This window comes from Daphnia magna, linkage group LG9 (genome assembly GCF_020631705.1).
Source record: "Daphnia magna isolate NIES linkage group LG9, ASM2063170v1.1, whole genome shotgun sequence".
Taxonomy (NCBI): Eukaryota; Metazoa; Arthropoda; class Branchiopoda; order Diplostraca; family Daphniidae; genus Daphnia; species Daphnia magna.
The window spans coordinates 2,667,743-2,688,934 of NC_059190.1; the positions used below are offsets into that span (position 1 = coordinate 2,667,743).

The 21,192-nt window shown below is 41.0% G+C and overlaps 3 protein-coding genes and 1 long non-coding RNA gene across 9 annotated transcripts; 3 read left to right on the plus strand and 1 right to left on the minus strand.

Moving 5' to 3' along the window:
* The first annotated feature begins 1,971 nt into the window (after positions 1 to 1,971).
* On the plus strand, positions 1,972 to 7,406 carry LOC116930957 (polycomb group protein Psc). The gene is made up of 8 exons (XM_045179001.1): positions 1,972 to 2,207; positions 3,380 to 3,601; positions 3,815 to 4,015; positions 4,926 to 5,010; positions 5,086 to 5,137; positions 5,246 to 5,344; positions 5,436 to 5,516; positions 5,701 to 7,406. The coding sequence occupies exons 2-8, from the start codon at positions 3,493 to 3,495 to the stop codon at positions 6,967 to 6,969; spliced, it is 1,896 nt and encodes a 631-aa protein (XP_045034936.1). The 5' UTR covers positions 1,972 to 2,207; positions 3,380 to 3,492; the 3' UTR covers positions 6,970 to 7,406.
* Positions 7,407 to 8,782: 1,376 nt separating this feature from the next.
* Positions 8,783 to 13,524, plus strand: LOC116930945 (tyrosine-protein kinase hopscotch). The gene is made up of 16 exons (XM_045179371.1): positions 8,783 to 9,659; positions 9,728 to 9,984; positions 10,053 to 10,118; positions 10,180 to 10,409; positions 10,474 to 10,727; positions 10,800 to 11,006; positions 11,081 to 11,202; positions 11,291 to 11,444; positions 11,514 to 11,661; positions 11,719 to 11,811; positions 11,878 to 11,948; positions 12,012 to 12,164; positions 12,227 to 12,367; positions 12,457 to 12,624; positions 12,678 to 12,850; positions 12,936 to 13,524. The coding sequence occupies exons 1-16, from the start codon at positions 8,940 to 8,942 to the stop codon at positions 13,228 to 13,230; spliced, it is 3,252 nt and encodes a 1,083-aa protein (XP_045035306.1). The 5' UTR covers positions 8,783 to 8,939; the 3' UTR covers positions 13,231 to 13,524.
* Positions 13,525 to 14,076: 552 nt separating this feature from the next.
* LOC123476021 lies at positions 14,077 to 14,863 on the minus strand. Its single transcript, XR_006651595.1, has 2 exons — positions 14,351 to 14,863; positions 14,077 to 14,266 (listed from the first exon to the last, which is right to left on the minus strand). It is a non-coding gene; the product is annotated as an uncharacterized LOC123476021 (long non-coding RNA).
* An 813-nt stretch (positions 14,864 to 15,676) lies between these two features.
* On the plus strand, positions 15,677 to 20,271 carry LOC116930972 (phosphatidylcholine:ceramide cholinephosphotransferase 2). Of its 6 annotated transcripts, XM_032938440.2 has the most exons (9): positions 15,677 to 15,705; positions 15,791 to 15,888; positions 17,891 to 17,989; positions 18,089 to 18,155; positions 18,248 to 18,536; positions 18,611 to 18,821; positions 18,913 to 19,085; positions 19,170 to 19,447; positions 19,531 to 20,271. In XM_032938440.2, the coding sequence occupies exons 3-9, from the start codon at positions 17,892 to 17,894 to the stop codon at positions 19,684 to 19,686; spliced, it is 1,272 nt and encodes a 423-aa protein (XP_032794331.1). In that variant the 5' UTR covers positions 15,677 to 15,705; positions 15,791 to 15,888; position 17,891; the 3' UTR covers positions 19,687 to 20,271. The 6 variants fall into 6 exon arrangements, with proteins under 6 accessions (XP_032794331.1, XP_032794330.1, XP_032794325.1 ...); XM_032938439.2 differs by lacking the exon at positions 15,791 to 15,888 and having other exon boundaries at positions 15,683 to 15,705; XM_032938434.2 differs by lacking the exon at positions 15,677 to 15,705 and having other exon boundaries at positions 15,770 to 15,888.
* Positions 20,272 to 21,192: the final 921 nt, after the last annotated feature.

Sequence of the window (21,192 nt, forward strand, 5' to 3'; positions counted from 1 at the left end):
AGAAAAAAAACAAAACAAAAAAACTTTGGTACTATACGTCAGATCCGTGCAAATGGCCACCACCGTCAAGACTGTAAAAAAAAAAAGGAACAAATTTTAGGTGGGACATTTTTATGAGTTTATGGCTGCATTGATGGTTTCGCGGCTCCCGTTTCAGGTCAACATTTGATTGCTTCACGGATTTTAAAACTCCATTTCGGGTTTTTTCACCAGAGCTGTAATAAAATCTCATCATTCTCAAACAGTCCGACTATTATGAAGTTGTCCACTTTTGCGAAAATAGCTCACAATCAGAAATGACGACATTCACGTTCCAATTCTAAAGAATTCAAACAAGAGCAGACGACATTCTTGGTCGAGGAAATCAACTGATATGGCTTTTTGGCTAAGCGTTCACGAAATTAACAGAAACCTCAACCTGGAACGTGTCTAAATCATTTTCAAAGCATCACTAAAAGAATAAAGGTCTACTGCTACCATCGAATATTGGCTATATTGACAGGTAAGAAACGAAGCTTGATTGCATTCAGGTTTTGATTTTCTAACAGTCGTAAAATACTAAGAAAAATAGAGACCAACCTCGGCGATTTGCTGAGAAATCGAAAACCAGAAAATGCATCATGGCGCCGTGCAATCTGGAAAAGAAAAAAAAAGAAGACGCATTCAGAGCAGTGGGGGAAAAAAAACTAGTGAAAAGACTCGATTTCAACGTCGCGACCTTAGTCCTAACGAGTATTTATCATTTTGACAGAGAATTTTCGTCTCGTTCCAAAATTTTTGTTTGTTTGTTCTCGATCGACACACAGTATAGTAATAACAAAAAAACAAAACTCCAAGGACGTCCGACAACAGTTTTCCAGATCACGTGATCGTTTGCAGACTGCACGATACAAAAAAAATGCCGTCACCTAGGCAACGAATGATCTGGAAAGATAAAAAGAACATTGTCTTTGCAAATATGCTGAAACAAAAACGAATCGCCGTGGAAATAACCGCGAAAATATTGTCAAGTCCACTGATGAAAGACCTCCCGTGTTTCAAAGTTTTGGGTGTTAAGTGAAGTGAACTTTTGTTTCAAAAATAGCAAAAACATGTAGACAAACATGTCATCCTTGCTGTACACCTTCTGGCGCTAATGGACATCTAATGAGTTAATTATCCAAGTGCAAGACGTCGGGTAATGAGAGCCCGAGACGCCGAAAAAGTTGAAAACGGCGACAGAAAAACAGTCGAATACTAGTTCAGCTTTTCGATTTAAATAGAATTGACGACGTCAAAAGATTCCAAAGTGTATGAACAATCTGTCTGTCGAAAGTGAAACACATCAAATGAAAAATCTTTCGCGTAAATCGCTAATGAAAGATTAATATTAAATGGCCGCCATGTTCAACGAGATTCGAGAAATGTCGGCAGAAAAACTGCTCGAAATGCAAGTCTAAACTCAATTTCAAGGTTTAAAAATGTGACAGACGCGTTGTTGACGTTACGTTCTGACTTTTGGTATCAATGATTCTGCAGAAAAGTGGACCTGAAACGTTTAATCAGCGTTTATTAAGTTGGCGTCATCAACAAATTTCGTCCTGACGGCGCGGCGGTTTCATATTCGCTTAAAACATCAGCCTTTCATCTGTCCAAAACGGCTACAACCCTTAAACTTTTTGGCAATCAAATCGTACTAGCATATTCCCAAGAAAGAAAGCTGTTGATTGATTCTAATGAATTTATCTTAGATCGAGATTTAAGGAGATTAAATTGGCGAAGAAAGAGGACGAGTTGTGAGCTGAAATGCCCATTTTTCGGGTGCGGCTCGCCGTCCATGAGAACACAAGCATGAGGCTTTATTCTGTAAAAAGATGGCGGCCCTTTGTCATCCGGGGCCCACACGTGACCATTGCTCCACCAATAGGAGCTCGCCTTTGGGGAAGGAGGGCGTGCCATCAACTAGTCTGGCCAGAAAGGGAGCCATCGACCGGCATGTTTCTATCAGTCGCCGCCAGGGACGGCCAGAGTTCGGTTCGTATTTCGTGGTCGCTCGTTGTGCTGTATAAATGTAAGGCACGCAACAAACAGCGCCCTCGTTAGGAAAAAGAAAAAAAAAGAAGGGAGGCCAAAGTTTTTATATCCCTGTGTCTGCAGTGTCCATGAAGGAAATTTTTTCTCTCAAGTGTGAAACAAAGGAATAATTTCCCCCTGACTTTTGTCTCCAGGTAAGTCAAAGCAAAATATTATTTATATATATTTTTTCTCTCGTACATTCCGTCGTGCGTTATTTTGATAGAACGAACGTGAGCTGCGTAAGGCTGGAATAGAAGAGGAAGAGTGTTGTACTGTTATGTGCGTGTGTGTCTGCCCGCTCTGGTGGGGAGGAAGTGAATGGGGGGGAGGGGAACGAAAGGAGAAGGGGAGGGAGAGGAGAGAGAGAGAAACGTCGAGAGTATATAAGGGAGAAGGAGCCACACACACACACACAGACAAGAGAGAAGGAGAGAGTCTTATGTAGTCGTCGAAATGTATATATATTTAAACGGGGAAATGCGTCTTTGCTTGTGGGGAGATGGCGTCGACGTCGTTTCGGCTCCCTTTATGTCCAAGAAATTCTTATTTTATTGTTCGCTGCTGAAATTTCGTAAACATTTGTATCACTTGAATTTTCTCTTGATCAAGACACACGTTTTGAAAAAATGTTGAAAAAAAAAAAAAAAAAACGAGACGAACCCGGACTTCTTGAATTTGAATAAGAAAACGTTGGGTGTGTGTGAAGTAACATTCCTTGGAGGAGAGGGTCGGTTGATGCCCTAAGGATAAAAAGGCGTCGTCACGTGACCCGGCGTGAGAAACGAGACACACGTGTATTCATGTGTATTTTTTTTTGTTATTTCCAGAGGCGAAGGGGTTTCATCTTTTTTGTATGTGTGTGTGTGTGTGTGTGTTGTAGTTGCATCGCGATAACCTATTCACCTCGTAACGTCACTCACTCGTCCGTGACACGCTGATAAAAACGATTACTGGTGGCTTATACATGCTACAGAAAAGATGTTTAGTTGTGGTAATTTTTTTATAAAGAGGTTTATTATCAACTGATGGTTGTCAATCGAACATGATTCACGTACACGAAGTTTCAGAGTCCATTTTGTAATGCGATCAAGCGAGAAAAAAAACAAGGAGCTTATCTTCATTCCCGCCCCCCTTCCCCCCCCAAAAAAAAAGAAATTTGAAAGCTTAAAAATGTTAAGAAAGAAACAAGGAAATCAGCATTTAACACCGACCTGCAAAACAATTCGACCCTCCCAACGACTAAAATGCTATTATCCATCATCATCTCCAATTTCAAGAAACTCAAATTTGTGTTTTGTCTGTTGTTTTTTTTTTTTTTTTTTAGGTGGTACACAAATGACAAAAAACCACAGTGATGGCCATTGGCTGAAGTAAATCATCTCTACTCGTTTCCCAAAGCCGACAGCATACACGAAGATTAACACAAAAACAACAACAATGGATTTGAAATCGTTGCCTCTGAGTCGACTGCAATCGAATTTGACGTGCTCGATCTGCCAGGGCTACCTGATCGACGCTACTACCATCACCGAATGCATGCACACCTGTGAGTACTACACCGAACACGTAGTTGTAGTAGCCCCCCCATAATTATCCGGCCATTATCTACGCGTCATTATGTAAAGCCATCATTCTTTGTCTCCTACCTCTTGGCCCTTTTGTCTGCCGGTTTTTCTACTTCGTTGTACAAATTTTCGTTTTTTTTTTTTTTTATAGTTACATTTTTAAAGTGTGTTCTTTTGAAAAAAAAAATATATAGTTTGCAAATCGTGTCTATTGCAACGTGTCGAGAGTGGGAGGACATTTTGCCCGCGTTGCGGGATTCAACTGCAACGTTCCCGATTAGGAGAGCAACTAAAGTTGGATCACGCAGTCCAAGCGTTGGTCTACGCCGCTGTGCCTGGTCTTTGGCACGAAGAACAGCGCAGGCGCAAACACTTTGTCGATCATCATCCTTTGTGTATGTATTTATTTTTTTTAGACTATTTTCGATCAAACTTTTTCTTTCCCCCAAATTTTTTTTCTGAACGTCGATGAAGATGTACTTACATCCATCGACTCTTCCGTCTTAACCCCCCGTCAACTGTGGTTACATGCCGACGTGATGGATGTTTTACAACATGAACCCAACCGCGCCCACGTTAAAAAGCACAAGTCCTTTTTTTTTTTCCTATTTTTCCCCTCCCTTTTTTTTTCGCATCCGTCCAATGGATGTGCCTGGCGGAGGAATAGTCTTTTATCTTTCTCCGATTTCTATGAGCTCGAAGAAGAAAGAAAAAGAACGACGGGGGGTTGTCTCCCTTTTTTTCTCTCTCCCCCCACCGTCCCCTTAAATCGACGCCCCCCCTCCTCCTCTTCCAATATGATTCATCTTTCATCGTTTTTTCGGGACTATGGATGTCGATCAACCCAAGTAGCGCGATCGAATTGTATTTATCTAAAACATTGTATTTTGTAAATATTGAACGAGAAAAGAGATTTGGCTAACGCATTTCTCTTGTTAATGGTTAATCGATATATTTCCAACCTTGCACAGAGTAAATACTTTTTTTTATCCAATCTGCTTATCAGAGTGGCGGTGTACCACTGGCTTAATGGGTTCCGCGTTTGGTTTCTGTTGGCGGCAGTCCCGCCGTATCGGCACGGGACACGCTGCGCATGACAATTATGGGATCATTTCACGTTTAGTCGAACCGTCAAAGGCGGAAGAGTTGACATACACACAAAAGAGAGAACCCGCCGAAAAACCAGTTTATTTTCAATGTTATCACATGTTTTGCATGTCACCAAAGAGATACATCCATAGTGTGTCTTAACTTGATGGAATTTTCATTTTTAATTCTTTTTTTTGTGTGTGTGTGTGTTTGTAGCGACTTCGGTGGCCCCACCGCTACAACATCCAACTTGCTTTTCGCCTGCTGATCCCATCTCACTGTCGCTCGACTTCATACCTCAGTAAGTTTTACCTTTTCTTTGAGAGAAATGTAGGGTTTCTCGGTTGTAAACCGCTATTTCTGTCTGGCCCAACAGGTCGCGCGGCGAGGATTCCAACCTTAACCTGAAAGGTCCTTATTCACCTCAGGTATATTACACAACTTGACTAACTCCCTGTTTAAGAAAAGAAAAGGAAAATGTGGTTTATGAGGTCTGTAGTGATTGGATCGAATTTCTTTTTAACCCCCTCGCACAGACGATTGGTAGGCGTTTCTTTCGTTGTCCGGCTGCTGTTGCTGTTCACCACTTTCAGAAGCTGCTAAGTCTAAAATTCGAACTTCCACCTCACTATACGGTAAGCGAAAAAAACAAAACATGTGAATTTGAAAAGATGTGGAATGGAGGACAAAATTCAAAGAGTCAATTGTGTTTTACATGAAAAATAGATTGAGATTCACTGCCAGGGAGAAAAATTAACTTCTTCTTTCCGACTGATGGATGTCGCCTACAAAACGGGTTGGACTCAGGTATGCCCCTTGTATGATTCTTCTTAAAGAGTCGAATTTCGCTAGAACTTTCAAACCGATCAATCAATGTCAGTCTCGAATTAGTTGAGGCCGAAAGCCTACGGGCTGCGAATACTTTGCAACATTCCACACAGCCAGTTTTCTTTTTGTAGACTCCTAACGTAATGCATCACTTTTAAATTAGGAGGAGCCACTGCGCTTAGAGTACAAAATTGTAAAAAATCCGCCTAGCAAAACGACAGTGTTACATTCCGGAACCGGAAGCACTGCCGAAAACGTCACTCAGTCCCACCGGTGTCACAGTAGAACTTCGTCTACAGAATTGAGTGGCAAAACTACCACCGGTGTAAAACGTTCATCCGCACCTCCGCCATCCACTCCGGCCAAACAGCAGAAATTGTCTATATCCATCAAAAAGGCTGCGTTGCAGAGTCGGGTGGAAGAATCACCTATTCAATTCGACAAGGTTGTTCCAGTCCATCGTTCGCCGAAAAAACCTTCACCAGAATCCGACAGTCCCCCGAGCAGCAAGAAGAAGAGCAGCCGGAAGAAGCGACGAAGACGGAAGACGATGGATTTGATTCCGATCATGGAACCCATGTACCCACTCAAAGTCAAAATCGTTGAAAGAATGAAATCGCCCGAGTATTCGTGGTCTCGACCCAACGGCGTCGAACTTCTTGTTCAAGCGGCAGAACTGGCATCTCGTCAGAATCCTACTCCGCCACCGGAATCCGAAAAAATGGACGTTGTTAGTGTTCCCGATTGTCCGCCTCCATTGCTCCCGATATCTGACCCTGCCCTTAGCAGCAACAGTGATTCCGTCAATAACAATAGTAAACCAACATCATGTCACGAGAAAGAAATTGCGGAAGGAAATGCGCCGCAATTGACTGTAGTGACGGAAGACCATTTGGAAGAAGAGGACGACAAGTTGCTGATGGTCGATGAAGCGAATTTGAACGGCAGCGGCAGCAATGGAAGAGATTCCGGAATGGCTAATGATGACGAAGAAGATGACTCGGCTGGAGCGTTGGATCTGTCGGCCAAATCATCGCGGTCTTCTCCGCCGGATGAATCGAGTAGCAAAACGCAAGGAGAGTCTGGCAAATCCGTCTCGCCTCCGTTCATCCAGCAGCGATCCACCGCGCTTCATTCAATCACTGACAGTCTAGCTCAAAGGCAACAACTGATCCAGCAACAGCAACGCCGTTTACCTACGCCCATCCATCATCCGGAAGCCATGAGGAATTTGGTAACGTTGTCTCAGACTGCCGCGTTAGTTCCGCCGCATCCGCAGCAAGTGGCCACCCAGCGGCTCATCGTAGCGTCGTATATGCACCAGTTTGCGGCTGCTGCGGCTGCTAGAGCGGCATCCGCACCGCTACGCCCTCCTAAACCCCCTCAGCCAAGTAAGTCCCTAACCCACGGGTTGTTACGGCGTCCTTTTTGATTGCTCTTCTTATCCTATACTTTTGTAATTCATTCGCCAGTGCATAATTATGTTTGCAAGTTTCGTCTATATAGCCTACCGATTTGAAACATTTCTACAGTTTTTCATGTCATCCATTTTTGTTCTTGTCAGGGTGCGTTGTTAGGTTTATTTCTTAATTTATAAACAAGCCGCTGTATAAAAATGCTGTAGAGAATTATGATTCAAAGTGTGATGGATTCGTTTGTTTTCTTTTTTGTTTGCTTATTTTGTCGGAGGTTGTTGTTGTTGTCTCTGTCCACTATGACGTAACGTTTCTGCGTTGTCCTCCTACAAGAAAGCTTATTTGATGATCCTATTTTTCTGTTTCTTGTTTTTTGTTTTTTACGTGTTTTGTTTTTATATGGAAGACTTGCTAATACCAAAAAAAAATTTGCAAATAAATGGTTATGACGTCATTGTGTTTCTTTGTGCGCGTTCTCAATCGATCATTATGACACGGTGCACTGCGATTGGCTGAGGGGTGGAGTCAGAGACTCTTTCCTGTGGGTGGGGCCAAAAGGAAGTCTCCAATCAGGGAAAATGGGGTCGTCGAACCGAGTCTTTGCCTAAGTTTGTTAAAGGTCTTACAAATAAAATTGATTTAAAAAAGAATTTTCATTTTCAAAATTAGTATGATAGGCTGCTTAAACAGGTAGTGAATCAAGGTAATACAATTTTTCAACTTAAACAGCTCGATTTTTCAAGAGATCAGAAATCAAGTCTTCAATTGTTCTACTCTTGTACATGTTATGGGGAATCTTACACTGATATAGTCTTTTTGAAAAATGAATCATTGATTCTTGATATTTGGTGTTAAAGAATCAGCATCTTCGTTCATGTAACTCAATTTCCTTTTAAGAATCGCTGGGTAAATCCCAAATTGAGACCATTGTTGCATAATGGATACATGTCTCGTGAAGGGTGTACCATTCAGATCGGGTAATTGAATTAACTTTTAGAATGAGTTTGTTTTTATGGTTAGGGATAGAGAAGGGGGAATAGCCGAATAGTATATTGAGAATGGAAAGCGTAGTGCACATCGAGAGGGGGTTTCCATGGTTACCGTGGATGCTCAAGTACGCTGTTTTTACCATCATTGGCTAGGAATGTTCAGAGCGCGCTGGAGATTATAATTTAAAAGCGTCATTATACTGCCATCTAACGGCCGATTTAGATATCGAAAAAGAAGAAAATCCCAAAATGAAATTGCTTGACAACTGAGAGGATTGAGTGACAATATATCTCGTTTATTCGAAAAAACTATTTTGACAGTACACAAAACAGTTACTGCTGTACAAAACACCGCAATAAGTTGCTTAAGCAGTTTAAGCATAATTGTATAGATCTTCAAAAAGTAAACTCCGTTTCAATACATTTAAATTTGCATAAACAGCTTCAAATGGTTTAAAGATGCTGGAGGACGTCAAGTTTCTTTTTTCCCTTGTTATTTACACCGGTTCTGTGTAGGGAAATAAAATATGAATTTAACATTTAGTCGTTCTTCATTCTAAGACCACATCTAAATCAGAATGATTGGCGCTTCTAGCGACGGGGAAAATATGAAATGTTGTGATTGATAGATCCCATTAGACGAATGAATTTGACTCGTAAGATTACAAATGACCTGGTATAGAATCTTTCAAAGTACTTACTTATGTGAACAACTGACAGAATTTCTGAAGAGGAAAATTTGCATTTGCTGAACAGTCACCGGTGGCGCTGCCTTATCGTCGCAACTTCGACAATATTCGCACTTATCAAGGGCCTGGAAAAACAATAAAACAACTTCAACCAAGCTTCAAGGGGATGGAAAAAACAATCAAAACAGGTTTTGGGGATCGACTTTTAATTTGACTCCTTCAAGGTTACCGTTAGTCCACTGTCACTGGTTTTTATAAATGTGAAAATAACCGGTTTTAAGGTCAGTGCGTAAGCCCAGAGAAGATGACATGAGAATGTCGATTGTCGTGAAAATAATAGGTTCCACCCCCGGTATTATTCCAATTAACGATGGATTGTCCTTCGAAGATGTTTGCACACAATGCTGTCGCGATTTGGAAATCAGCCCTGCGTCACGATACCTTTTCGCCCTAAGAAACGAGACAACGAAACTCTATGTAAATCCATCAGACCTTCTGGAAGCTGGGAATGATTCCTATGAGTTGAGACTGCGATTTTGGCCTGCGCTTATCAACCTTTCAAAAATTGGGACCAAAGCTCTCAACTATTTCTATCGCCAAGTTTGTGAAGAATTTGTTGATGGCCAGATTACAGCATTCAACAACAAAGCCAATCAAAGTGTCGCTTTGGGTTTAGCTGTTACAGCTATGTATTGCCACATGAAGGACTATGGTGGTAAAATGAGTGAAGTCTTAACAAATTACAAAAAATTTGTCCCGAAGATGGTAAGACGCAATTCAAACCTCAAATATAGCACAGAATCCCTGAAAACACGATTGAATCAAGTGGTTCTGAATCCACCTGGTGAAACCTGGTTCTTCAAGCAACAATTCCTGAAAACTGTAGCACAAACAGCCCCTGATTATTTAGTTGAAAAATATCCAGTTAAAGTGGAGGAGGGGGAAGAATTGATTGAATTTGACCTCATAATTCAACCCATGAGTAGTGAAAATCCAGGAGTGAAGATGCAGTCAGTAAAAAAAAAAATTGTAAGAATCCTTGGTACTCTTAAAGTTAATTTTAATGTAGCCCAATAAATAATTATTTTATTTTTTAGCTAAGTCAATATGTGTGTTCAGTCGAAGAAATATGCTTCGTTTCCATCAGGAAAAGCGACAATCGAATGGAAATATCGCGTATCAACGGTGTGCCTCAGTACTTTCTAATGGAGAGTGAAGACTCTATGAAAAGTTGTGTCGGTGCCTTAAACGGATATTATCGCCTTATGGAAAAATGGACTTTTGATTTATGCGGTGAATTGGTTACACCGTCTCTTGTCAGATTAAGAAGCCTGAAGTGTCATGGCCCTGTCGGGTATTTCGCATACAGATGAAATTGTTTTTCTACGTTCCATTCATTAAACTAACTTAATTGAAATTTAGGGATTCATTTGCTTATGATAAGTTACGAGTTAAACGTCAGAACAAACAAGGATCTTACTTGTTACGGTCTGTAACTTCTTCATTTGCTCTTAGCCAACTTGATTACTCACTGTTTCATTACAATTAGTGAAAGTCATCTCAGCTATGATGAACTTTTTTTGGATGTTTGCCTGGAGGATGGACAACCCGCAACAACATTTTCAATCATTAAATCAGCAGACGGTGCGTGGACTTTTGCTGGACTAGAGTGCCAGCCATGCAACAACGTGCGCGAATTGCTAGCAGTTCAGGGCAACGAGAAACGGCTAGGAATTCCTGGATTTGAGCTGAAAGAATGTCTCCCATCCTCGGAAAACGGTATGTGGCAGACATGTTTGTTATCAGATCTCTGTTTCTAAATTTTTGCTGTTTTTTTAAATAGATGTCTCGGAACTTTTGCTCTGTCGCCATAAACCCATTGAATTGGAAATGTCGCTCAGCCAGAGTGCATTTTCGCAGTTACCTGTTTGCATTCCAACCCAGTCTATCCAGCTGTACGTAGGTGCTGGATTCCAGTGTCAGTTTGACGGCCGCTTTACCACTGTTTATCGCGGAGTATGGCGACGAACAGCAGACGAACAAATCCAAATCGTTCATAAACTTCTTAGGGCTGAATACCGACAATCCCATTACCAAGTTAGAATCTGGCTGTTTTTTCATGGACTTTGTTCCGGTTTTACTAATCATTCTCCTCCAATGTTTCATTAGGCATTCCTCGAGTCGGTTCAAAGGTCAATGTTTTGGCGCACTGAAACACTTGTTCACGTTTACGGTATCGTTTTGGATGTTAATTTGAGGGTCATTATGGAGTACTTCCCTCTGGGCCCATTAGATCAGTATTTGCGAGAACGTGACTTGCCCATCATTGACTTGGTAGAAGCAGCCACAAACCTGGCCAAGGCATTGTTTTACTTGGTATTGATTATCAGTATCTCTACTTCTTAAAGAAGTTTTTTTTTTTTTTTTTTTAAGTTTCTGTCGTTGTGTAGGAAGAGAAAGGTTTTGTTCACGGTAAAGTCCGCTGCAGAAATTTGATGTTAGCATCGCATACCACCAATTCTATCCGAGTAAAGCTGACAGATCCTGGAATACTGTCCTATTCCGACGACGAGTATAAAGCACTTTAGGCGAAGCCTTTTATTTAATATTTAAATAATGAGTTAATTAATTTGATTTATTATTTAATAATTCAATATTAGGTTACCTTGGATACCCGTCGAATTATATGATTCAATAGAGTTAGTACATCGTAGAAGTACAGCTGACATATGGGCTTGTGGAACCTGCATGTGGGAAATATTTTCATACGGAGAGAAACCGTGTTCCGGATTCAGCAAGAACAAAATGATTCAGGTATTGTTTTGTGAAGAGAAGTATTTTACTTGAACTTCTTATTCACTTGGTCTATTTTATCATCTTAAGGGTTTTCTGAGCGGATGGAGGCCTCCAAGACCTGAAAAGTGCCTAGGGGAAATTTATCATATAATGATTGGTACTTGGAACCCAGATGTTTCACTTAGACCAAAAGCTCAGTCTGTTATGCGAGACGTAAACCAAATTCTTTACGAAGGTGCAAAAAATCTTAAAAATAACTTGTACGTGGTGCTAACTTATTTGCACTGTTTAGTCTACAACTCGAGGCGTAGTAATGTATACGAAATGGTCAATGACCAGCGTTCGCTGAATGGAAGCATGGCATCCGGATTGACGGAAGCCACGAGTACGTATTCTAAGATTAGCTTAATGTTACTAAACATTTTAACTTATTGTTTTTTTCTTCATGTAGCGCTCAGAGCCCTCTCCGAAAACCATGATACAATTTCGTTTGACTCGCAGTTTGATGACCACACTTTTCAAGTATTTCGTCTGCCCCGTCGTATAGTTAAGCTAATTATTTATCCTCACAATTTGCTGTAATAGAATCCCCACGCTTCCCTGAATTTTCTACTTTCAAATATGGCGTTAAACGGTGGCTCGTCATTGCAATTTGATGATGAAGGCACATCAGAATTGGCTGCTGAAATTTACGAATTAGAGCGGAAAAAGTTAGAAGTGGGCAGAGTCCTCGGCCAGGTAAAGTCATTTTCGAAATACGTCTAGTTGAAGTGCATTAACGACTACGTGTTATTCCAAAGGGGAATTACGGTGAAGTGCGCATCGGAGTAATTCGCCACAGCGATGGCACGGAAGAAACCGTTGCCGTCAAGAAGCTCAAGAGCACAGCAATGAATAACCCGGAGAGTGTTGATCTCCAACGTGAATGCGCGATCATGAAGGTAGCGTTTCGGCATAACCTTGTCCGATTTTAACTGGCTACCATTTTCATATGTCAGCTATTCTTATTGTTACTAAATTTTTTTTATAGAGCCTGCATCACCCAAACATTGTTGAAATCAAAGCCATTGTCACCGAACCGTCTACGTTGCTAGTTATGGAATATTTTCCAATGGGCTGTCTGATGGCTTATTTACGCACTGAACAAGAAAGTATTACCGACCAGCAGTTAATCAAATTTGCCACGGACGTGGCTGAGGTACGCATCTTTTTAAGGCATTTGACGTGACGTTGACTGCAACGATTTTGTAGGGTATGGCATATCTTGGTGAGAACAACATTGTCCATCGTGATCTCGCGGCCCGCAATATTCTCGTGGCTGCTGTAGATTTGGTAAAGATTTCCGATTTTGGTTTGGCTCGCCAAGTCGGCTATAATGGCTATTACGCCGTACGGGATCGTGGTCAAAAATTACCTATGCCTTGGTAAAAAAAAAAAGAATAGAAAAAAAAATTACAGAAAAATGGCTTTATTTCTATGTTCAAACTCATATTTGCTCTCGTTTCACAGGTACGCACCAGAAAGTTTAGCTTATGGGAAATTCTCTGTCCAGTCAGACGTATGGTCGTTTGGTGTCACGCTCTACGAAATGTTTAGCAGAGGTCTGGAGCCTAATTTTGTCAGTGGTGACCAAACTTTGTTGTTGAGAGCCTTACAGCAGGGGCGACGTTTACCTTGTCCTCCAGGCTGCAAGCCACTGATCTATCGTGACTTAATGAAACCATGTTGGGATGCAGAAGCCTCTCAGAGGCCATCTTTTAAAGCATTGCTTGACAAATTACGCTGCGTTGCGAATCAGCTGTGATATTTGTATCAATCGCCTTTGTCACCGCCTGTTTGCAAACCTTTATATTAAGCCAAGAAGTCAGAGGCTATCTCCGGCATTGACCGATGTTTTTACCTCAACCAAATGGCCATTCTTTTTTAACTTTCAGTTCTACCGAAATTTCCAATAACAATATGCTACTTTAAAAATAACTTACTAAAAGAAAGTCATTCCACTTTGGTTTGTATACTTGCATTTCTAAAAACTTAATTCCTTTCTTCTTACAGATTTGTTTTTTGTTTCTGATAGATAATATAGTTGTTGTTTCGTTTACAGGGTATGATTGTTTCACATATCGTTCCCCATGTGGGGCGTACGGTTGTCTGTCACAGTCTACATCTTCATTTGTTATTATCGATTCCGAAGATTTTGTTTTGTTTTCATGTTGATTCTATATTTAATACATATTTCCTATCAAATAAAAAATCAGGTCCTCTGACTGAGCCCAGATTTAATGTGATCTATGGTTTTGTACCACCAACTCTAATATTACATTCAAGAATGAACTTATCAAAAAGCCACTGGCGGCCAGGAAACCGATATCCCGTAACACAAGAATCGTAGCTACACAGGCTATTGCTTTGATCAACTTCCTACGTCTAGACGCCATGAAGAGCATCAATTACAACAAAAAAAAATAAACTCCCAGCACAGTTGAAAGAAGCCACCTCAAGGAAAAAGAGTCTCATCCGAAAGTAAACAAAGAGGAAGTAGGGTGTCATTTACGTGTTAAAGCACTAGCTGGCAGAGTTTTACTATTTTTCAGAAAGAGCGAAAACTTATTTCATAATTTCCCAGAAAAACAGAAAATGAGAGAAAATATGATGAAATAACAAAGCAACTTTATTTGTTGATTTCTAAAGCTGTGTCATGTCTTTTGCATCGTAACATTGCGCAAGACTAGAATAATTCCCCATTGCAAGTGATGACGCATGAAGAAGAGGCGAAGGCCAAAAGGGACACTGGCGCTCGTGGTATTGGTAGCTCTATACTAAAATCGAACCACGTGCTGCCACTTAAAAGAATATCGAGACCGTGCGTTAAATATGAGAACCGACTGTAATGGATTAGAAGAAATGTAATCGAAACACGTTGAAACCTTCGACTAAATAAGATGCTTGGAGCTTTCAAGGGTGTCGGTGACTCTTTTTCTTGCTCTCCACTGCGTCTTCAATCGTCGGTGAACAGCAGTGTCAGTCCGGATAATTGCCTTTGACACATTTGTGCAGCATACCATGAATTTTCAATGACTACCACCAGTTTCCTTGGTCTTTTATTACGGTTCAGTACTGTGGTTGCATGACCCAGTTAAATATATAGGTGTTAGTTGACACAGTGAGTCGCGTAGCAGACGACTTCCGCCGTTTCTTTTACAAGTGTCAGATAGTTGAGGAACAACGTATGAAGTTCACGAGCTATTCAACAATCTTAAATTCTACAACAACTATCAACCCGAAAACAACATTTTTTTCGATTTAACGACATTTTAACGAGCCTGCATCTGCACATAATACAACCAACACATCCTTGTTGGTTCAAAGCTAAAACATGCCTACATCCACGTCTGAATATGGTGCACATATAAATAGACTGAATATTGACTCACTTACAGCACTAGCGGTAATCAGGTAAATGGATAGGTTTCCTTCAACATTCTTAGGTGCAATTTATCGATTAGCGGATCGATTTGTTATTCGTCTGTGCATGCAATTTATTTATTTGTCCTGTCTGGACGTCTCTGGTTTTATCAGCTAAATATGGCGAGCGAAGACCAAACCAAACAGGAAAAAAAACTACGATGACTCAAACGTGGACGACGCAGACGTTTTTTTATGCGCCATCCAGACGATCAATGGTACGTAAATCGATCTTGGTGATATCCGATATCGAGAGCTATTTCTGTAATTGCTACTAACAACCTTGATCCTACACATTAATAACGCATCGCTAGTTAAAAAATAGAAAACATCCAATTAATCAATACACGATATTCTTTTGTATTTTAATAGCGTCAGGGACACGTCAACTTCAGATGACCAACGAGTAATGGTTCGCCCTGTGATGGTGAGTCACGAGATGATGTCAAAAGGCACCGGATGTGCATGGATTTACCAACAAGCCATCAGACCATTTTTATATCTCCACTCACGCACACAGGCAAGGCACGCGGTTTCCTCTTTCTCCTTGTTTCCTCTGTTGCATGTATTGGATTTAAAAAAATCCGGTAGCTTCAGCGGCCATGAGCCCGCATCCAGCCACATCCGCATGTTTAACTTGCATTAGATATTGTTATCGATTTTTCAGTTCATTTTTCTCTTGTTAGGTTCCCTCCTTTTGCTTTCCTTGTTTTGTTTGACTAACATGTAGCGTTACATATCACATCAGTATGAGATAATTGTTATTCTGTCCGTAGCGGTGAACAAGGCGTCTTCAACATTCCTAGCGGCACGTCTGGTGAGACCCATCTTTTCCTCGTTCCTTACTAGTATACACCACCTCGACACGGTGGTGCCCTTTTTTGCTTTTTTCAAACATGCAGCCAAGCGTGATTCTTCCTCGCATTTACACTCTCGCTGCGTGCTGGTTCCTAATCAAACTGAGAACGGTTAAGAACAACCTGTGGCGTCATTCTAATGGGTCAGTTTTATTTCATCCTCACGCTCCTTGTTTAGCTCATTTGTTCTATTTCTCTTTCCGGTGAAGGCCTGTTTTCTACTGTTAGTTTTGGTAGCTCAATTTCAGTTGGTTCGTAATGCGTGTCTGCGAGAATGATTCCCATCTACCATGGGTTTTTTGCCCACTTACTTAACTTGAGTAGATGACGTCATTTTTAGTATGAAACTGGGCGTTAGATGTCACTCGCGTCGCTGGTAAAAAAGAAAAATGCTATTTCAGGCGGCGCCATAACTGTGCAGCACGGCATTATTTGTCGTCTGTTTTCCATGGCAGGAAGCTAATGTGTACGTGAGCAGAGGGGGAATCTAATTATTTTCTGGACCGTGCTAGATTGACGTTTGATTTCTCGTGTCTAATTATTTTCTCGGCTACCTTTTCCATTTGAAAATGGAATAGCTGAAAACCTGCCAACTCTTGGTTTTCTCAGGTGAGGGTTCGTATCTTCTTAAATGTGAACAACCTGTCAAGAGTGGAATTTCACTGGATTATCATTTCTGTGTGTGCTGTGTTGTGTTAGAATGTAAATGGTGTCGACTGTAGTAGATCAAGCAACAAGAAGTGCCTGAAATCTGAGCTTGTTGTATTCCACCTCCTCGTATTCTAAAACTAGCGGTGATTCAAAATAGTCTCCTGCGTCATAGCCTTTTCACGTAGTAGTAGTTGTAACACTAGTTTGGACTAACCATGTAGCAACTCACCTGCTCGAGGGGATTGACGGTGAATCTTCTCTCCTCGTTCTTTAGTAGAGAAACCCTTTATTCGAACGTACGAACTATTGATTTATTGTCGAGACAAGGGCGTTAACTCAAACCTCATCCAGTGTGCACTTTATTAGCAGTAGCAGACACCATTAATAGTAAAATTATCTTAAGAGATAGTTCAGCGATAAAATCCATGAACAACTTATGTTTTTTGTTTTTTTTCGTATTGGAGAAAGAAAAACAAAATACCGCCCTCCAAATATCACTTGACGAAAACCCTTGACATCATAATAGAGTCCATCCGGTAGGCTTTCGGTGGATATTAAAGATTTAAAAAAAAAAAAAAAAGGAATAATAACTCAATCGATAAACAAACTACTTCGTAGTAAAAGCCGCCGTTTATTGGGCATGTGAATGGGAAACCGGTTTTCTCCTCGGCATTTTCGGTTAAAGTATGTCACAAATCGCTAGAGGATAGGACAAGTACCCCAAAAGTGTGTTGCAACAACTGGCCGTACCCCTCCCCTTCTTCTTCCTTTTAAGATTTTTCAAAGCTTTAACGTTTCAGCATTTCTCAGTAGGCGATTCGACGTTGATGGGAACAGTCTGTTTGTCCGTCCAAACCTTGCGTAGTGCCGTTTCAGCACAGCTGTCAGTGGGCAACTGGTTGGTAGCCCTATCGATTTGTTGGTTGGCCGACTAGACGTAGTAAAAATATTAACACCGCCGCCTTTCTTAGACCCATACTACTACGAACGCGTGCCGCGGGGCAGTGATACGCAAAGCGTCCTTGAGTCCGGTACACCTGTACTCACGAACGGTCAGCCAGTGTGTTGACGGCTATGGCACATCACTGAGAAAAGAGAGTTTCTGACACAAATTCCTCCAGTTTGTGTTTGGTTGCAAAAGTTTCGCCACATGCCTCCAAACGAGAGAAACACGAATACCTTTGTTTGCTTTGTCAGACACTTGGCTATCAAGCGGTCATACAGTAGATTCGCTTATCTGTTTCATACCCGATTTGAAGTGATTGTGCTATCAAAAAATGGATTGTTCACATCGTCGTAGATCATCCAGCGCAGGCACTGTTGTTGATAACAATCGGTACAGTCGCGTCGTATTTGTGCGTTTCTTTCCATTTTATTTTCTTAGGCGTTTATGTCGTAAAAGCGTATCAGTTTTCCTTGTCCGATTTTAACGCGAGTCTTGTAACACGATCGCCGTTTCGCTGGTTTTTACTGTAATTTCGCCATTTTGCACAGGATGGTTTTGGAAGCCAAGAGCATTTCCTACGGTACTCTGGACGACATTGCGCAGAACCCACCTCCACCTACACATTCAGCATTTCTTCACGTGACTCAGTACGCATAATTTCATTTCGAAGACCTTGTTTTGCTCAACAAGTTTGTTTTCCAAAAGCCTGTTTTTTTCTGTTCTTTCCCCATGACATGTTTTTACAGACTGATCAGCCAAGCGGCGGACACTAGCCTCAATCTAAGGAGGACCCCTTCGAGCGAAATGACCCAGGTAAAACCTGAAAAGTCGAACCCAACTGACTAGTCAAACTGATTTGTTTTCGCAATTTTTTTTTTATTGTCACGTCCGTTGCACCTACACAGGATTTGTATCAGAGGCAGCCGCTTTTGTCGTCATCTAAAGGCGAAGGCTGGGATGATTGCAGCTCTTCAGAACCGTCGACATTCTACGACTCGAAAGGCTCGTCGAACGGCAGCCGAAGCAGTGGTTCGGTCGTAATCAACGGATTGAATAAAAGTATTACTAGCAATGGCAGCTGTAGCAGCAACAGCAACGGAACCAATCCAGAAAACGGCATCATCCGCATCGACGTGCCTGCACCGCACAGAGACGAACCGAAATTCCCACGCGAATACTTTAAAACACTTATCGGTATTGCGTGACGCTAGCGTTTGGAAATGACATTTCAATTAAGTTGTACGATTTTTTTTTGCTGCAATTTTCAGCTTTCCTGTTTTGCCTTTTCAATTGGTTTTTGACAACCATTTCTCTGGCCTTGGTCCACGAGCGAGTACCTGATCGGACGCATTACGGCCCATTACCCGATGTATTTCTAGACAATGTCCCTGCCGCCGATTGGGCCCTTGATGTATCGGAGATACTCATAATCATCTCAACTACATCGTGCATGATTTTGCTTTTTTTCCATAAATACAGGTATAGCCTATGCAATAATTTTCACTTTTAAAGTAAAGGTTAAAATTATTTTTGAAACATCCTTTCGAAATTTTTCCTTTTTTCGTTGCAGGTCGATCGTTATGCGGAGGGTGTTTTTTCTTTTGGGCGTGTTGTACATGATGCGTGCATTTACCATGTATGCTACCGTTATGCCTGTTGCCTCCAGGACTTACTATTGCTCTCCGAAATCCAATCACACGGGGATTGCTGTTATAACGCTGCGGGCGATCCGGATTCTTGTTGGTAAACAAAAGATGTTAAATTTTAATGAAAAACGGTATCTATAACAGATTTCTGTTTTTTTGGTAACGTGCGTGTTTGTAAAAGGAATGGGCTTATCGATTAATGGCCAACATGTTTACTGTGGCGATTACATCTACAGTGGACATACCGTGATTCTGACAGTGTCATCGCTGCTCATTCAAGAATATACCCCGAGGAAATGGCGGCCGTTACATTGGCTCTCGTGGCTAGTCACCTGTCTGGGCGTGGTCTTTGTTATGGTCGCTCACGGACATTACACCGTGGATGTCCTTATTGCATACTATGTGACCACTCGGGTTTTTTGGATGTATCACACGATGGCAAGCAATACCATCTTAAAGGTTGGTGAAAATTCCGAAAAAGAGATACGTGTAATCCAAACCATGATGAACGGTGTTTATTTATTCTCCCCCTTTTTTTCCAGCAAAACGGCCCGGCAAACTACCTTTCCAGGTTGTGGTGGTATCGGATTTTTACCTATTTTGAGCGCAACGTTGGCGGCGTCGTTCCAAGACGTTACGAGTGGCCGCTGCCTTGGCCTCGCCATTTTCTCTCCAAATACCCGGATCGTGATTGCTAGTGTCATGTGCGCCAATGGAACGATCGGCGTTAGAGCCATACGAAACTCCTCCTGTTCAGTTTCCTTGCCTTGTACATTGGCCTAGTGGGGAAAAGAAAGTGTGTGTTGACTTGGACGCTGGAGAAGACAGTGGAAGGGAGTCACGGCCAGGAATAGAACACGGACATGTGGGTTCCAAAACAGTCATTTGCCTACATGTCCAAATGGAATCAGTGGCAAGGATTCGCATTTCGTTTTCGTTGGAAATGAAGTGCTATCGCATATTAAAATTGGTCTGAAAGCAAATAAGAGAGAAAAAAAGGAAATGGAAAAAACAACAACATTGCTTTGTAAAATTTCGTACGCTTGAATTATTATAATTTTTATTATCCTGTTGTTTTCTTAGTTCTCGCATCCGAGAAACACGCGCTATGTGCCTCATGCTTTCATTATGTCCATACTAAAACAGTCCAAGTTTTTCATCTTCATTATTCTACGAAAATTCATATTCTTTGAAAATTCTCTCGTGTTCGCTCGATTGTTAAGTATAGTGTCTTTTGTTTATACAAATTATCAATATATCGTTCAGTCGTGCTGTAAAGGAAATAATGACAGGCAAGAGTTTTTTTGTTCTCTTGAATGTCCTTGTTTGGAATAAGTAATCATTTAAGTTAATTTAAGTAATTATTTAAGGCTAATTTGTGCATCGATCGATTTGGAAATGGTGAAAGCATCTGGAAAACTTTGGTAAGCTATCAACAGGCATGCTGATTGTACACAAGATCCTGATTGCAATGATAAAACAAAATTACGTAAACGGGTGTTCCTTATCTATAGGTTTATCCCAAACAAATCACTTGATCACCAAAGGAAATAAATTGCTGGTATACTACATGGGGCTTTAGGGGAGAATTATTTAACGCCAACTGGATGATGCTTGCGTTCAGTTAAAATTTATCTGCTACCTGCCAGTTTTACAAATAGACAATCTAAATTTTTCCCATTGTTTTGAAAAGTACTGTCACTGGCATTGCCATCTAGTAGAAAATTCTGTCAACACTACTATACTAGTAGAACCCGAAACATTGTTTTGACAAGTACGGTCTTATTTCGGTTACAGATTTTCTCTAAATACCAAGAAAGTCACGGGTTTAATCGTATTAAAGGTATGATTTTTCGTTTCAAGTTTATTTATGTGTCAGAACTGAAATTGTACTTTTAGAACTTTTAAAACACCGCATAACTTTTATTAACAATAGTTTACTTTTACAACTATCAAAATCTTATAACCATGTAGAGGAGAAACATTTTTTAGATTTCCGGAATTTCAACTTCCGGTTTTACTTCCGGTTTTAAAATGCCAAATATCTCCTTAATGGTTGGTCTGTCAGAAAAAAGATTCACATTTTCGTGATCCTCGTTAAATTTGGGGTCGACTCCAGGTATCAGCTCAAAATATCCGAAAATCGTCAAAAATCGCAAATTTTCCTGAAAAATCGCGATTTTGGTCAAATCCGACTTTTGGCT